The 16,795-nt window shown below is 55.6% G+C and overlaps 2 protein-coding genes across 10 annotated transcripts in view; one reads left to right on the top strand and one right to left on the bottom strand.

Annotated features, from left to right (window-relative positions):
* KIAA0319L (KIAA0319 like) overlaps nt 1-1,603 on the bottom strand; it is a 97,116-nt gene extending 95,513 nt beyond the window's left edge. Inside the window, exon 1 of one of the 3 annotated variants that reach the window (XM_027537861.1) lies at nt 1,485-1,603. The gene's annotated coding sequence lies outside the window, so the exon portion shown is untranslated. Of the gene's footprint in view, nt 1-1,151; nt 1,365-1,484 lie in introns of those variants that run through there. The other 2 variants (XM_027537860.1, XM_027537862.1) reach the window with 2 other exon arrangements.
* NCDN (neurochondrin) lies at nt 1,381-10,521 on the top strand. Of its 7 annotated transcripts, none has more exons than XM_027537866.1 (8): nt 1,734-1,819; nt 2,077-2,144; nt 3,019-3,159; nt 4,259-5,227; nt 6,262-6,503; nt 7,046-7,270; nt 7,649-7,791; nt 9,001-10,514. In XM_027537866.1, exons 2-8 carry the CDS (start codon nt 2,112-2,114, stop codon nt 9,435-9,437), a joined length of 2,190 nt encoding a protein of 729 aa, XP_027393667.1. In that variant the 5' UTR covers nt 1,734-1,819; nt 2,077-2,111; the 3' UTR covers nt 9,438-10,514. The 7 variants fall into 7 exon arrangements, with proteins under 7 accessions (XP_027393666.1, XP_027393668.1, XP_027393669.1 ...); XM_027537864.1 differs by having other exon boundaries at nt 2,989-3,159; nt 9,001-9,695; XM_027537865.1 differs by having other exon boundaries at nt 1,381-2,144; nt 9,001-9,695.
* The last annotated feature ends 6,274 nt before the right edge of the window (nt 10,522-16,795 follow it).

Here is a 16,795-nt window from a genome sequence, read left to right as displayed (position 1 = left end):
AGGCAGGAACAACAACACAACACCAAGATCTAAATGGCTTGTTACAGAATCAAAGGGAAACAGCCCAGGGAGAGAACACACACCCCCACAATACTTGACAAATGAAAATCTAGAAAAGCAAGCAAGAGTTCTGGCATTTAGGGCGTTACAAGTACACCCGAAATAAAAGCACTCTCTGTTGCAGCAGCTGTTCAGACAGAGCAGGGGGTAATGTTTACTTAATACTTCAGGTTGATGGGGGATGTATCATAGTTCAGTCTGTCAGCTACATACGTGGAACTCCATTTATGTACCCAGCGATAAGATGTTTGAACAACGACAGAGCACGTCTGAAACAGCCTATTCAGCTAGTATGAGTAATCAAGAATAAAGCTCTTAAAAAAAAAAGTCTCGGATATTTGGGAAAGTTACAGAACAGACTGCCATGAATAGCTTTGCTTATATTTGCAGACATTGTTTCCCAAATAGCTGGAAAAATGAACAGATTGTTCTGGGAGGTCGTCCTTCCAACTCGTTCCCTAGCTTCCAGTCTGTTAATCAGACCAGAAAGCACAAGGAGAGTCAGTTAATACTCTTCACTAACTGCATCTGTCGTCAATTGGGCACAAGCACTGTGAGGTGAACGGAAGCAAAGCTTTCCTGGAATCTCGCCCGCGGTCTTTTCTCTCGACTTCCTTCATTTCAGCTTTGTGCTCACTGCAACCACTACAGGACCCCTCTGGGGGGCATAATTATCAGTGTCCTGAATAAGGCAGGTTTCGCAACGTAAGGAGCAAGTAGTGCTCAGCCCCGCCCCCGCTATTCAGCATCAACGTGCTGTCTTGGTGGGGAGAACACACACAAGAGACAGTAACTAGGGGCGAGGAAGGAAGGAGACCAGCAGCGTCTCGGGGCCGGTCGCTGTGTCTGTCTGTCAGGGGATGGAGGGAACAGCAGGACCAGGCTCGGGCCCCCCCAAAAATGGGCTCAGCCTGGGACTCCAGCTCGGCACCTGCAAAGCCAGAAGCAGCTGGCTGACCTAGCCGGGCCAGGAGCGCCACCTCCGGGTCCCAACACCCGGCCAGCGCACCCCCAGAAATAGCCCGTCCCGCTCGCCCCTCCCATGGGCTCGTGGTCCTCGGCCCGGCAGCCAGCCGCCCCCGGCCACCTACCGGGGCTCAGGGCCACACAGCGGGGCCCCGGCTCTCGGCGGCCTCCGCCTCCTCCCGGTCCATGGGGTCGAGGCCCCAACCTCCGCTCCCCTCACCCGGAGGAGGAGGAAAAGGAAGAAGCGAATGCGGGCTCCCCACTCGGACAGCTCGCTCTCGCCTCAGCTGCCCTGGACCGCGACGACGGCCGGAAACGCCGCCCCCTCCCACCTGCCGGTCTCAACCCGGAAACACACTCTCCATGCTAAACAAGCCCTCCTGGCCCCCCCGGAAGCTCAATTCTAGCCGCGAGCCCGCGTGGGAGGAGGGGCAGTGCTGGAGGGCAGAACTACGCACGAGCGAAGGAACCTGGGTCCCCAGGCTGTCGCCTCCCGCTCTCCAGAAGCGGTCTGCACCTTCGCCCGCCCTGCGCGAGCCCCAGGCCGCAGACTCGGGCAATACCCACAAGCAAGATGGCGGCAGCGGCAGCACCCCCTACGGCTTAGCGCCCAGCCGTGCCATTGGCTGGAGCCTGGAGTGAGGCCGCCGCGGATTGGTCGAGAGCGCTGCGGGGGTGGGGGTGGAGCTGCAGCAGCCCGGAGCCTGGAGTGGGCTACGCGGCGTGAGCAGCGGCCCCAGGCTCCCGGAGCATCGCGCTCGGAGAAGACTTCGCCGCTCGGGGCCGCAGCCTGGTGAGCTCAGCCCCCTTCAGGCCCTCCCCTCCATCCCAGCCGGGGCCGCTCCGAGCCGGCGCGGATCGATGCCGACACACCCCGGGGACCCTATCGCGACATCACCGTGCCCTGTCGAGACTCCATTTTGTCACAGCCCTTCTCAACATATAGCTATATCTTTTTTTAAAAAAAAATTTGCCCTGTCATCTTTGGGGGCTGTCCCATGTCGTGGTATTGCCGTGATCTCTCCGTGACATCACCGCGCCATCGTGAAGTGTGATCTCATCGCCGCCCTGTCGTGACTTCATCAATGTCGTGTTGTGACCTGGCTGCGGCGGGACAGGTGGTGACCGCCAGAAACCCTCCTCCCCTTCTCATCTCCCCATCTCAGCGGCCCCGCTTCGATTATCCGGCTTTTGGATTATCCGTTGTCCTGGGAGCTACCCGGGACCCCTTCTTGCTTCTCCAGCCCCTGCAGGCATCCACAAGCTGGTAGCCGGATGGGGAGGGTGAGGAGAGGGAGCGCAAGGGGTTAATTCTGCTGCTGCTGCTGCTGCTGCTGCTGCTGCTGCTTCTGCTGCTGCAGCTTCTGCCCGAGGGAGGGAAAGGAGAGGAGGCACAGAGCCTGCGGGGGCGACTGAGAGCCCTGGCTGTAGGGGTGGCGTCCCCAGAGGGGCCTCTGAGCCTTCCCTGGGTCAGCGCCCTGCGCCCTCACTTCTACTGAAGCTTGTGTCCTGTGTCTTCTAAAGAAGGGAGGGGAAAGGAAACCTAGCATGCCCTTTTCCCTCATGTCAGCCTGAGTCCGGATAATCGAACTTCACCATGTACGTTTCCATTCCTCCCTGTCCGTCCTCACCACTCCTTGTACGCCTGGTGGAGGGAAGCAAAACCTGGCCTTTGGTGCCAGGGGCAGCGGAGCAGTGGGGCCAGCCCTTTCCCGCCCCCAGGAGACTGTTGAGGAGAGCTGTCCAACTGAGCAGCAGGATGCGTGGTCCTTCTCTCCCACTTTCTGGAGGTGACCTTGGACCAGGGTCCCTTCCTCATCCCTAAGGACTTGAGGGTCCAGCCCCTTAAAGGGGCTCCCCCACGGGAGGTCAGTCCTGAGGAGTCCATCCCTCCTGATCCTCCTCCCTCTGTGCTAATCCCTCCCTCCCTCCTCCACTCCCACCCCCACCCCTCCTCTGCAGAGGGATGCTCAGTCCCTCTTGTGTTCACAGTTGGGGAAGGCGGGCATCATGGCCTCGGATTGCGAGCCAGCTCTGAACCAGGCAGAAAGCCGAAACCCCACCCTGGAGCGCTACCTGGGAGCCCTCCGTGAGGCCAAGAATGACAGCGAGCAGTTTGCAGCCCTGCTGCTAGTAAGGAACTGACTGACAGCTGGGAGGTGGGAAGGGCTGGGTGGTTGGGCCCTCTAGGAATGGGGTCAGCAAGTCCCCAGGGATATATAGGTGCCGCTGGTAAACCTGGAGGCACCAAAGAAGGTCCAAGGCACCTACCTGTGGACTCATTTTTGCTCCCGCTGCATATGGGAGCAAAGGGGGAAATCAGGGTGAATAAAGCTTGTGGCTCTTAGAAGCCTTGGAGGAGGCTGCCTGGGTCTGCTCTTTGGGGCGTCCCAGAGCATATGGGAGCTGACTCATAGGGTAATAGCAGCAGGTAGTAACTAGTGCAGAATACTTGATGGCTGGGGATGCATGTTCTGGAGATGGAGAGTCGCAGGACTGAAAGTGACTGGGAAAGGGTCCCTGGGGATGGCCAGAATGGGTATGTAGGTTGAGGATGAAGGAGCTGGTTTGGGGCTCAGCCCTATTGGAAGAACCCAGGCTGGGGACAGCAGAACAGGAGCTGCAGTGCTGGGAAGGGGGGGCTGGTGTGTGGGGGGGTGAAGGGAGGAGGGAGTACAGCCTGCTTGTTTGCCATGGCAACAGGGAGACGGCTCCGGAGTCAAGGGCTCACACTGCAGCAGAGGAGGTGTTTAGGTGAAATGTAAGGGGAAATGTTTTGACAGGCAGAGCGGCGAGACACAGGAGCCATTTCCTCTGAGAAGGTGGCGGGAATGGATGAGACACTTCTCAAGGGAGTGATTAGAGAGGGACCCCAAGTCCTTGGAGAATTTTAAACACTTGAGTTCCAACCTCTTGCAACTCAGATGTTGGGCCTCTAGCTCAGACATCAAGAACTTTCCAGCTAACGGGGTCACGACATGACAGGAAGAACAGTTGAGGAGGACTGGACCTTCCTTCTGCAGGGTTCCTAGAGGAGGGATCCCAGAGGCCACACTTGTCTGCCTCAGGGGAGAAGCAAGGAGCTGGATAAGGTGATCTCTGGGAGGCTTCCTGACCCCAGAGTGAGTCCTGTTACATAACCTAGTCCTGCTGATGGTCCACCCCCAGAGTGCAGGGCAGAGTCTTTGCCAGCCCTTCCTTCCATCCTGCTGATCACACATACTTCCCTCAGGTGACCAAGGCAGTCAAAGCAGGTGACATCGATGCCAAAACTCGGCGGCGGATCTTTGATGCCGTCGGTTTCACCTTCCCCAATCGACTCCTGACCACCAAGGAGGCGCCGGATGGCTGCCCCGACCACGTTCTCCGGGCCCTGGGCGTGGCCCTGCTGGCCTGCTTCTGCAGTGACCCTGAACTAGCCGCCCATCCCCAGGTCCTGAACAAGATCCCCATCCTTAGCACCTTCCTCACAGCCCGGGGGGACCCTGACGATGCTGCCCGCCGTTCCATGGTCGATGACACCTACCAGTGCCTGACAGCCGTGGCAGGCACCCCCCGTGGGCCCCGACACCTCATTGCTGGAGGCACCGTGTCTGCCCTGTGTCAGGCGTACCTAGGGCACGGCTACGGCTTTGACCAGGCCCTGGCACTCCTGGTGGGGCTGCTGGCTGCTGCTGAGACACAGTGCTGGAAGGAGGCGGAGCCCGACCTGCTGGCTGTTTTGCGGGGCCTCAGCGAAGATTTCCAGAAAGCCGAGGATGCCAGCAAGTTTGAGCTCTGCCAGCTGCTGCCCCTCTTTCTGCCCCCAACAACCGTGCCCTCTGAGTGCCTCCGGGATCTGCAGGCTGGGCTGGCACGCATCCTGGGCAGCAAGCTGAGCTCCTGGCAGCGCAACCCTGCACTGAAGCTGGCCGCCCGCCTGGCACACGCCTGCGGCTCCGACTGGATCCCAGCGGGCAACTCCGGGAGCAAGTTCCTGGCCCTGCTGGTGAACCTGGCATGCGTGGAGGTGCGGCTGGCACTGGAAGAGACGGGCACAGAGGTGAAAGAGGATGTGGTGACCGCCTGCTACGCCCTCATGGAGCTGGGCATCCAGGAATGCACCCGCTGTGAGCAGTCGCTGCTTAAGGAGCCTCAGAAGGTGCAGCTTGTGAGCATCATGAAGGAGGCCATCGGGGCTGTCATCCACTACCTGCAGCAGGTGAGGGCGGGGGCGGGGGGGGGGCATGGAGGGGGAGAGGGGCTTGTGCAGCGGGGAGCCAGAGCAAGGGAGAGAGCGAAGTGAAACCTCGGCCCTGGGTGTACGGCTGATCCTGCAGCACTCCAGGGAGTAGTGTGTGGCGAGCCTCCCTCTCCCTCCTCCCTCCTTCCCTCCCTGAGCCTCCACACAAGCACCACACCACACACCATATGTGCACTCACATCACAGTACACACACGCACACACAACACAGAAGCCTCCCACTCACAACCCTCCCCCCGATCCACACACACTCTAGTGAAGCAGCCTGTCCTGCTCAGGCTGCAGCGTTGTCTTACACACGTACACATACAAACAGGAGCCAGGCTGCCGGTTCCTGACCTCCCTGCCCAACTCCCATTTGATCACCTCCCCCAACACCCCTCCCCGCTTCTGTCCGAGAGTCCAGCTCTCCTGTCCCATGGGGCTTCACTCAGAACTCTGGTCTCTAGTAGCCTGTTCCAGCCACTGAACTCAGCCCCTGACCTCCCACCTACCACGCCAAGCTCTCTCATGGTCTCATTCTTTCTGACTTAGCCCAAAGCGGGGCTTCTCTCCCACCACTCGCACCACTGCCACCAGTAGGGATGTTTCCTCAGTAGCCGGGGCCTGGCCTCCCCCCCCATACCTCCCACCTCCATGAGGTATGTGCGATCACCCCTGGTCAGAGCTGGGTGTTGACCAAGAGGGAGTGTTTATCTAGCCGTGGACCTGTGGGTGTCCTCGCCTTGAGGTGCTTTAGAGGTTGAGTGCCAGCGAGTGCAGGGCCGTGTCCTCTGGAGTCCAGTTGGCTCAGCAGGCCTGCGCGGAGGGCCTGCTCTGCGCCAGGCCCCTGTTGAGTGAGCGTGTCCCAGCCATGTGCTGGGTTCTGGGCCCAAAGGGCTGGCCTTTGCAGAGCTTGCAGGCCAGAATTTCCTAGTTGTGTTATTCCAGCACGCTGGCCGGGCAGGGGAGGGTCTCTGGTTCTGCTCCATCTCAGGGCTCCTCTGGTAACAGGTAGGGCCAGAGAAGCAGAAGGAGCCCTTTGTGTTTGCCTCCGTGCGGATCCTGGGTGCCTGGCTGGCCGAGGAGACCTCGTCCCTGCGCAAGGAGGTCTGCCAGCTGCTGCCCTTCCTCGTCCGCTATGCCAAGACCCTCTACGAGGAGGCTGAGGAAGCCAACGACCTTTCCCAGCAGGTGGCCACCCTGGCCATCTCCCCTACCACCCCTGGGCCCACCTGGCCCGGGGACGCGCTCCGGTGAGTTTGTGCTTACGGTCTGTTGAGCCAGAATGTTCTAAAGGAAGGGTTGTGACAGGGACACCTCCTCTCTCCCCAAACTCGGGTGTGCTGGGCTTCCTGACTGGGGCATGGGTTTGGTATTCTTTCTTTTTGGGGGAGTAGAGGGGGATTGTTCCCACAGAACACCTGGGCTTCCTAAGTCTCACTTGCCAAGCCCAGATTGTTCTGTAGAGAGAGAACTCCAGCTTATTAAGCATCCGCTGCCTGCCAGGCATTTTATTTCACCCTTTACCAAAACTTGGTCCTCCCAGCACCCCAGGACAGGAGTCTCATCCACGTCTTCAGGGTGAGGAAGCAGACTCCTAGAGGTTAAGGTCACGTGCCCACACTCACAGCCCAGGTTTGAGCCCAGGCCTATACTCCGAAGTCTGTGTTCTTTCTACAGTGCCTACAAGGACATGTTCTCCTTCTCCCCGACTTCTGTTCCTCTTTGATGGGGTGCCCCCCCCGAAGGGAATCCTGGTGCCTTCATCTCACCCCTCACATTTCTGTCCCCCCAGGCTCCTCTTGCCCGGCTGGTGCCACCTGACCGTCGAGGATGGGCCCCGGGAGATCCTGATCAAGGAGGGGGCCCCCTCCCTTCTGTGCAAGTACTTCCTGCAACAGTGGGAACTCACCTCCCCCGGCCACGACACCTCAGTGCTGCCTGACAGCGTGGAGATCGGCCTGCAGACCTGCTGTCACATTTTCCTCAACCTCGTGGTCACTGCACCAGGGCTGATCAAGTGAGGCTGGGGAGGAGGTTGGAGGAAGCAGGGACCCTGCTCAGACTTGCTGCAGTCTTGGTCTCTTCCTCTGCTTCCCTGGGCCCATGGGTTCCTGTTAACGTTAGAACCAAAGGGCCTTGGAATAGAGAGAGCCACCCCGCACTGGGATCTGGCATGTGTGGAACTCCCCCTGGGCGTGTATGTCTACCTGCTCCGGCCATAACCCAGTCTGTGCTCCCCAGATGCTGCAGAAGGGGGCCCACAGTTAACTGTTCACCATGCTGCCTAATTCCTTGCCAAACCCTGGCCTGGTGAAACTGGGAGCCCAGGTTGCCCCAGGGCTTGGTCTGGGTCCACTCATCCCCTGCCTCCCGTCTTTGCTCCCTTTCTCCCCAGGCGGGATGCCTGCTTCACTTCTCTGATGAACACCCTGATGGCGTCGCTGCCTTCACTGGTTCAGCAGCAGGGGAGGCTGCTTCTGGCTGCCAACGTGGCTACCCTGGGCCTCCTCATGGCCCGGCTCCTGAGCACCTCTCCAGGTAAGCCCCTGGGGACCCAGTCCGAACAGATGGAATGCCTGGGTGGACGCAGAAGACCAGGCTGTGTTCTGGGCACAAGTCATCATTTTTCTGAAAATGGTTTTACAGAATTTTCCAATCAATCTCTGAAGTGCACCTCCATCCCCCGCCCCGCCCCACCCTTCTTCCCCGCATGATAATAACATCTTCTTCCTTCTATAGACTTTGAAGGCAAGGCCTGGTGGGTGTAAGTACAGGCCAGCTCTCAGGCACAGGCATAAGCACCTGGAACCCCCAGCAGCCCGAGGAATCTGAATTCTGTGTTTTCAAGGTGGAGCCGCCCCCACCCAGGCCCTGAGTCAGAAACACGACTTCTCTCCATTGAGGTTTTTCTCTGCTCAGCGCTTCACCTCCCTCATGACAGGCTTCAGTGCTCTTTGAGCACGTCCCTCCCTCCCCGCCCGCGCCTCACTCTGGCTGTGTGCAGGTTGGGGGGGCATCCGCTCCAGCCCCCTACCAGCCCTCTGTGTCTCCCACTTTGGCCGTGGGTGTCTGCTTGGGTCCCTGTGTCCCCGCCTGTTCCCTGTACCCCATCTGTCAGGTTGGAGGAGCTGCACAGATGCCTGGGAACAGAGTGTAATGAGCCCGTATCCTCAGCAGCCTCTGTTCCCTGTGCGGGGGGATCCCAGTAGGGTGCCTGGCAGCTGGAAGAGGGGCATGTCCCAGTGGATCAGGAGCCCCACCCCACCCTACCTGACCCTCTCGCCCTGAGCTCCCTCAGATCCAGGCTGCGTCTCCACAGCCCCTGAGTAGAGCCCCCAGTGCTGGTTAGCCCGACAGCCTCGGGAGAGCGTCTGCAGTGCAAGGGGCATAGTAGCCCTGCAGGCCAGTGAGCCAAGCCCATGGTCCCCTCTGGCACCTTCTTCTGGCCTAAGAACCAAATTGCCACACCCCCCTCATTGCTGAAGGGCTGGGCCCAGCAGAAGCTCCCATCACCACTCAGACTGTAGCAGGGTCCGACCACGAGGTAGAGTGCCAAGATTATTACATTTCATTCTCATGACAAGAGTTCTAAGATTAGCACCACTGGCCCCATTTTACTCGTGGGAAGAAACCAGACCCAGAAAGTGAATTACCTGAGGTCCCACCAGGACGGGGGGAAGGGCAGGGGGGATCCGGTGAGGCCGCCAGCCCCTCTGGTTCATGCCCCTCTCCCTGCTTGCCTTCCAGCTCTGCAGGGGACGCCCGCATCCCGAGGTTTCTTCGCAGCTGCCATCCTCTTCCTGTCGCAATCCCACGTGGCCCGGGCCACGCCCGGCTCAGAGCAGGCAGTGCTGGCCCTGTCCCCCGACTACGAGGGCGTCTGGGCGGATCTGCAGGAGCTCTGGTTCCTGGGCATGCAGGCCTTCACGGGCTGCGTGCCCCTGCTTCCCTGGCTGGCCCCTGCCGCCCTGCGCTCCCGCTGGCCCCAGGAGCTGCTGCAGCTGCTGGGCAGCGTCAGCCCCAACTCTGTCAAGCCTGAGATGGTGGCTGCCTATCAGGGCGTCCTGGTTGAGCTGGCAAGGGCCAACCGGCTGTGCCGGGAGGCCATGAGGCTGCAGGCCGGGGAGGAGACTGCCAGCCACTACCGCATGGCCGCCCTGGAGCAGTGCCTGGCCGAGCCCTGAGGGGGCATCCACTGGGGACAGACCTGGGGGTGGGCAGCGAGGGAGGAGGGAGGAGGCATCTCCCCTGAAGCCCCCCAGTTAGACCCCCCTCCCCAAACTTCCCCCCCAAACACCCCAGCTTTCTGGCTTTTCTGAGGGGTGAGGGCATGGCGCCCACTCTTCAAGTGTAAGGAACTGCGTCACGCCCCCTGGGCCCACTCTGGGCCAGGGATTGACTTGGAAATCAGCGTGGCTGTCCCCGCCAGGTTGGGGGAGGTGGGAGCAGCCCCAAGAGAGGGTGGGCACTAGGTGTCATTTTGCCGGAATGTCTCGCTCCCTCGTAGGAGAGAGGCCCCCAAATGGGACAGGGCTGGCAGGAGCCGGCTGCCTCGGCCCATGCGCCCTGCCGGCCAGGGCGTGGGCTCCCCAAGACCATGGTGCCCCTCTGGCCTCCCAGGTCCACGTCCTTTAAATTGGCCATTTGGTTCTTGCCCTTGGCCCCCTTGGGCAGAGAGCAGGCTCAGGCCGTTGACATTGCAGTTCTTCCTGTCAACTTCAGTGATCCAGGGTCTGAACTGCCCCAACCTTCCGGGGGAACCTGGGGCAGACAGGCCTGGTGGGGGGGTCAGGAAACCTCCTTCCATGTGAGCTTCCTTGAGGGGACCCAGGAGCCCTTGAGCCCTGGTCTCTAAGCTTTTGTGTCGTGTTGCAGCAGAGTGACAGTGGGGGCTGGGGAGTTATTTATTTTGCCTGTCCTTATCCCTGCTTGGACTCCCAAGCACCTGATCCCTGTCCCCTTGGTGCCATCTGGCCTGGCTGGAGCCAGGAGCCGGAAGGATGCTTTCCCAGAATCCGCATGTTCCCCTAGTGACTGCACCCCATCGCCATCGTGGTGCCTGGCTTCCACTCCCACCCCCGCTGATGATTGCTCTCTGCCGAGAGACGCGACTGGCGGCTCCAGCAGGGACTACCTTTCTTACAAACCCAGGGGACCCCCCAACCTGACCCCTTGCTTCCCTCTTCCCTCCCCCAGTGCGTTCTGTGATCACCAAGTTCAAAGCTGTGCAATGTGGACACTCAATAAATGTTCATTGGTGACAAAACAGCTCCTGTGTGGTCTGTCCTGCACCTTCTTCCCTCCGGGCCCCAGCAGCTCACAACACACATGCCCTGCTAATCACAGTTCACAAGTGCCCTCTCATTCAGTCCCCCCAAGAATCCAATGAAGCAAGTGTCATCCCGATTCTGAAGAAACTGAGGTGCCAGGAGATTTGCTCAAAGTGTTGCAGCCTGTAAGTCCCAGAGCCAAGGCTCCATCCAGGCCATCCAACTTCTCAGCCCGCACCCTTCAATGGCAGAGCAGGTGGCAAACTCATGTTGATGTGGTGAGGCCTGGATGGGCGAGGGGAAACTTGTGCTCTTTTGTCCAAATGAAGTGCTGCCCCTCCAGGCCAGCAGGTTGCTGCCCCTCCAGGCCAGCAGGTTGCTGCCCCTCCAGGCCAGCAGGTTGCTGCCAAGTTAGCTGTCACCTCCTCCAGTGTTTAAAGAGAAGTCAAAAATCTGTTTTTAATGTGAAATCTGATTTTGAATGTTGATATTTTAATTAAATCATCACTACCCCAACAAAACATCTGCAGGCCAAATGTGACTTTCAGGCAGCCAGCTGTTCATTTCCGTTGTATGCCAAGTGAGAAGGGGAAATATCTGAGAGCGTCACTGGGGCCTGGACTGGAGCACCCACTGCCTCCCCAGGCCTGAACCAAAGCTGTAAGGCTGGAGCCAGACCAGTCCCAGGTCCACACTCTACAGACCCTTCTCCCCCTAGGCCCTCAAGCCTACAAGCATTCGTTGAGCATTTTCTAAGTACCTACCTGTGGTTGGCTATGCATAGATAGCAAAATTGATTTATCTATTGGATGTACTCAAAGTTGTGTCCTTGGCATGGAGTCCCTGAAGTCCCTGAAAAGTATGAAGTCAGACCCTGTCCGCCAAGCAGCTTAAAGTCTAGAGGGGAAACAGAGAAGGCAAAGGGCAACTCCTAAAGACTTAGGCAGTTGCTTCTATGAGGGGGTCTGTATAGCGTGGCTGGAATATGAGATCCCCTCAGCCTGGCTGAATCACTCCAGGAAAATTCAGAGGAGCTATCTGTGGTGAGACCTGAGGGGAGAAGGAGCTTGCCAGATGCACAAACAGAAGAACAGGAACTTGGGAACTGCAAGTAGGGGAGTGTGAGGTGCAGAGTGGTGGAAGATGAGGTTGGACCAATGGGCAAGGGCCAGGTCTTACAAATTCTGATGTGCCATGTCTAGGAGCTTAGATGGGAATCATGCTGAGGCTTTAGATTTTTTAGCAGATTGAGTGTGACTCTGTTTGCGTTGTAGAAAGATGACTTTGGCGGCAAGAGGGATGACTGAGGCAGAGAACTTGGAGAGGAGTTAGTAAGTCTGAATTAAGCCAGTGGCCATGAGGGTGGAGAAAGTAAGGGTGGTCGGCGTTAATTAGTTGGCTTGGTGATTAACTGGAAGTGAAGAGGGATGAAGAGAAAGGATGACTCCCAGGTTCCTGTTCTGGGCCAATGAGTGACTAACGGGGCCATTCACTGTCATGGGGAGAAAAACAGGTTTGTGCAAAATGTAAGCTCGTCTTGGTAAATGGTGAATTTGCACTGCTGATATCCAGGGGGAATTGTCTCTCTGCAGTCTGGAGCTTGGCGAGAGGCCTGGGCAAGTGACAGATTCAGGAGTTGTCGGGATCAGCAGTCCTTAAAGTGATGGAAGTGACTGAGATCATCTGGGGAGGTGAAAAGAGAAGGGAAGGGCGCCCCAAAGCCAAGGACAACTGCCCCTGGTCCCTGCTCTCAAAATACTCTCCCTCATCTGGTGGAGAAGACAAACACTGCAGAAATCCTCAAAATGCAAGGCAGACTGGAGTCTGTACTTGGGTGAGGGTTGGTCGGAGAGTTCTTGACTCTGGAACGCGAGGAGGGCTAGGCTGCCAAGTAACACCAAGTTTGCTCCTGGTAATTCAGCACCAAAGGAGAAGGGGGCACGTGAGCTGCAGTTGTGAGATCTGACCACCAGGTGGAGCCTGAGTATCTCCTTGTGCCTGATTTCCCCTACCCTGCATGCCACCAGGCCAAGAGCAGAAAGCTGTCAAAGGCAGGCAGGAGGGTGGCTGTGTTAACAATAAAGGAGGCAGGCCTGAGTCCTTTCTTAACATAAACTCCTACTGCAAACTCACTTTTTGAAAAGAGAGGGAAAGATTTGAGCCTGGGAGAAGAGCAATAGGGCTATTTGAACATGCATACCTACGTGTAAATATATGTCCTGTGTCCCCACGTGTATGTGTTTCTCATAAGTGTCTCTGTGCATGTTGTGTGCCCTGTGTGTCCAGGAGTGTCTGCATATGGACCCTGTGCACATTCCAGGCCCCCATATGTGTGCATGTGTTGCAGAGAGTGGGCAACTGGCAATGCCCACCTCCATGCCTCAGAAAGTGAGGAGGTCCTGGACAAGAAAGGGAATAGAGTCTGCAACCAGGAAATTTTGAGGATCCTCCAAAGAGCAAACCATGAAGAACATCCCTCTCCTCAGAAGCCATAAGCAAAATCACTCACTGATCATAATGTGACTTGTCCACACTTTACCTGGGCTCTATGTCTAGTAACCCAGAGTCATGTTCACATGTGTGCATGCTCAGTCGTATCTGACTCTTTTGTGACCCCACAGACTACAGCCCGCCAGGCTCCTCGGTCCATGGAATTTTCCACGTAAGAATACTGAGTGTGTCGCCACTTCCTACTCCAGGGGATCTTCCCGACCCAGGGATCGAACCCGTGTCTCTTGTGTGTCCTGCATTGACAGGAGGATTCTGTACCACTGAGCCACCTGGGAAGACATATTCATTTAGAAATCTTCCTAAAGGAGCTTAGGAATAGGCTGAGGAATTCATAAACTCACCCATTCATTCATTCATCATTTATTTAATAAGCCTTTACTCACCACCTGCTGTGTACCAAACCCAGCGCTAGACTAGACATATTTTCTGTTTCAACTTTCTTCTTGTAAACTGGTTCATGAGGCAGGAAAGGAAAATTAGTTGCAGCTGCAAAGAGCCTAAAATGCCAATTACGGTGTTTCAATTTTTTTGTTCAATTTTTCAATTTTGAAGATGGGCCATGAGGAGCCCCAGGAGAGTTTTCAGCCAGGAAGTAACATGGTCCAGTCACTTTTGTTGAAGAAGAGAAATGAAAGAAGACAGGAGACCAGTTTGAGGTAGGGGGTTGTTGCAATGGTCCAGGCAGTGGTTCCCAGGCTTTATTGTACTGCTGAGTCACCTCACAGGCTTATGGCTGGGCCCCTTGCCCAGAGTTCCTAATTCAGTAGGTCTGGGTGGGGTCTAAGAACTGACACTTTTAACAAGTTCCAGAAGTTGTAGGTGATGCTGGGTCAGAGACCACACTTTGAGAACAACTTGTCTAAAAGGAAGAGTATGGCAGCTTAAGATGCTGACAGAGGATGAAGAGAGATGTTTAAGAATTAGAAATGATGATCCTCTATGAGGATTAGGGGCTTCCCTTGTGGCTCAGCTGGTAAAGAATCCACCTGCAATGCGGGAGACCTGGATTTGATCCCTGGGTTGGGAAAATCCCCTGGAGAAGGGAAAGGCTACCGACTCTAGTAGCTTATGGAGGTGAGGCAAAGGACAGAGCCTGGGATGGCTCTTTTTAATTTGAAGAATGGCGGTACCATTTACAGAACTCTAGAACATGGGAGGAGAAGCAGGTTGGAGTTGGTGGTGGTGGTAGAGATGTTTGACTTCAGTTTGGGGTTCCGAAGGTCTCGGCTGCAACAAGTTGTCTGGAGGGAATAGCCAGTAGGCAATGGCCCCTGTGGGTCTGGATTTCTAGTGAGAGATACAGACTGGAGATAACAAGGTTGGTAGATAACGATGGGCAGGGAGTCATTAAAGTATTGAAAGGGGATGAACTCACTAGTGAAGAGGGTAGCTAGGAAGAAAAGGTAGAAGCTACAACTCAGGATGAATAAGTGACCTTAGGGTGTGGTTGAAAAGAGGGGAGATAGAAGAGAAGATTGAGAAAGGGTCAGGAAAGAGGAGAAATAAGCAGGAAGGAGTTGTCTTAAACTGCAAGGAAGTAGGGTGAGGAAAGGCACTGGGCAGGCAGCTTTTCTGGTCATTCTGGCCTTCCTAAGCCTACTGGGGAGAGCAGGAGATGCCCAGAGCTGGCACAGGCATCATAAGTCTCACTGGTCCTGGACGTTTCCCAAAGGCATCCACCGACCTGCATGCACGTGCTGTCACACGTACACCTGTCCTGGAGCCTGATGTCTAGTGTCCTGTGGGGAAGAGGGGTCTCCCCACAGACCCCCACATCCATGTAGATATACACACACATACTCCTGACTTCTTATCTGCCCTGGGCATGAGGTTGCAAAATTGCTGCCCAATTTTGCTTTCTCTATCACCTTAGCTGGTGGTTTCAGCTTCTGGAAAGTTCCTAGTGATGAAACTTTGGCTGTTTCTAGCCTCCTCCTTCCCCTAAAGCCTCCCAGACTGAGATGACCCAGACCTGAGCTCTGCACCCGAGGTGTGCCTTTTGCAAAACACCCCTCAGGTCTCCTCCACACACCTCCCAATCTCTATCTCCCTTTCTCCTCTAATCTAGCTCACTATTTTAATCTTTACTTTCTTATCCTCCACTTCATTAGAAAGGGGTCTAAGAAAACATCTAGTCCACTCTTCCCTCCCATATTGTTGTTGTTGAAGTTGCAGAAACTGAGATCAGAGAGGAAAGGGGGCTTGCTCAGAATCACACAGTTCATCAGAGTCAGGACTAGATTCTAGGCACCTGAATCTAAGGCAATACATAACAGTGATTCTGAACACAGAAAGAGGCTAGAGGCAGACTGCTCCAGCTCTGCCACTCAGCTAGCTCCTTGACCTCGGGCAAGTCATGTCACTTCTCTGTACCTCACTTATCTCACCTGAGAATAGGGGTGATAAGGGTTTCTATCTCATAGGGTTGTTGTGAGCATTAAATAACTCAATATTCATCAAGTATTTAGCATACAGTCTGACACAGTATGTCATAAGTTGTGATTATTTCTATTCAAACCTAGACAGCATATTAAAAAGCAGAGACATCACTTTGCCTACAAAGGTCCGTTATAGACAAAGCTATGGTTTTTCCAGTAGTCATGTACAGATATGAGAGTTGGATCATAAAGAAGGCTGAGCACTGAAGATGGATGCTTTCAAACAGCGGTGCTGGAGAATACTCTTGAGAGTCCCTTGGACAGCAAGGAGATCCAGCCAATCCTAAAGGAAATCAACTCTGAATACTCATTGGAAGGATTGAGGCTGAAGCTCCAATACTTTGGCCACCTGATGTGAAGAGCCGACTAATTGAAAAAGACCCTGATGCTGGGAAAGATTGAGGGCAGGAGGGAGAAGTGGGTGACAGAGGATGAGATGGTTGGATGGAATCATCCACACAAAGGACATGAGTGAGCAAATTCCAGGAGATAGTGAAGGATGGGGAAACCTGGTGAGCTGCAGTTCATGCGGTTGGGGAGTCGGACGTGAGTTAGCAACTGAACAACATTCCTACTCTGCCCTGGTCGGAGTATCTTCTTGCCATTTTTTTTTTTTTTTTAATTTTTGGCAGTGCCACGTGGCATGTGGGATTTAAGTTCCCCAGCCAGGGATCTAACCCACACCCCCTGCCATGGAAGCACAAAGTCTTAACCACTGGACTGCCAGGGAAGATCCCAACTTTTTTTTTTTTTAAACATTCCATCTGCTTTCTTAATTCTCATTCCCCTTACCATTTCTCTCATCTTGTTGTTCAGTCACTAAGTCGCGTCTGACTCTGTGACCCCATGGACTGTAGCACACCAAGATTCCCTGCCCTTCGTTATCTCCTGGAGTTTGCTCACACTCACGTTCATGGAGTCGGTGATGCTATCTAACCATCTCATCCTTTGCTGCCCCCTCTCATTTCCCTTTCTTTAATTCTTGTCCCTCTTCCTCAGGAAGGAAAGACTGGGATTTGAAGTAAAGCAAAAGTGACTGCAGAGACTGGAACACACTTGACAGCCAGCCGGTGCCTGTCCTGGTAATACACAAACACACAGCCTGTGCATGTTATGCATGTAAATGGAATGACAGCACACGGTCCATATGGTGTCAGTTACAGCTTCGGGCAACATCCTTTGGAGATGACCCACCCACGCTCAATCAGCCCAGGACCTCAAGGCTGCAGAAATACCTTGAACCCTACTCAGGTTGAACTCATGCCCAATCCCAGTGCCAGGCAACTCTCTGTGCAGTCAGTTTGTGTCTCCAGCTTCCTCAGA

This window comes from Bos indicus x Bos taurus, chromosome 3 (genome assembly GCF_003369695.1).
Source record: "Bos indicus x Bos taurus breed Angus x Brahman F1 hybrid chromosome 3, Bos_hybrid_MaternalHap_v2.0, whole genome shotgun sequence".
Taxonomy (NCBI): domain Eukaryota; kingdom Metazoa; phylum Chordata; class Mammalia; order Artiodactyla; family Bovidae; genus Bos; species Bos indicus x Bos taurus.
This window is presented reverse-complemented; position numbering and strand designations above follow the sequence as displayed.

Coding starts and splice junctions, on each gene's coding strand:
- NCDN (XM_027537863.1), top strand. CDS start 2,112: ATGTCGTGTTGTGACCTGGCTGCGGCGGGACAG. Junction 3,160..4,258: donor AGTTTGCAGCCCTGCTGCTA/GTAAGGAACTGA, acceptor TACTTCCCTCAG/GTGACCAAGGCAGTCAAAGC. Junction 5,228..6,261: donor TCATCCACTACCTGCAGCAG/GTGAGGGCGGGG, acceptor CTCTGGTAACAG/GTAGGGCCAGAGAAGCAGAA.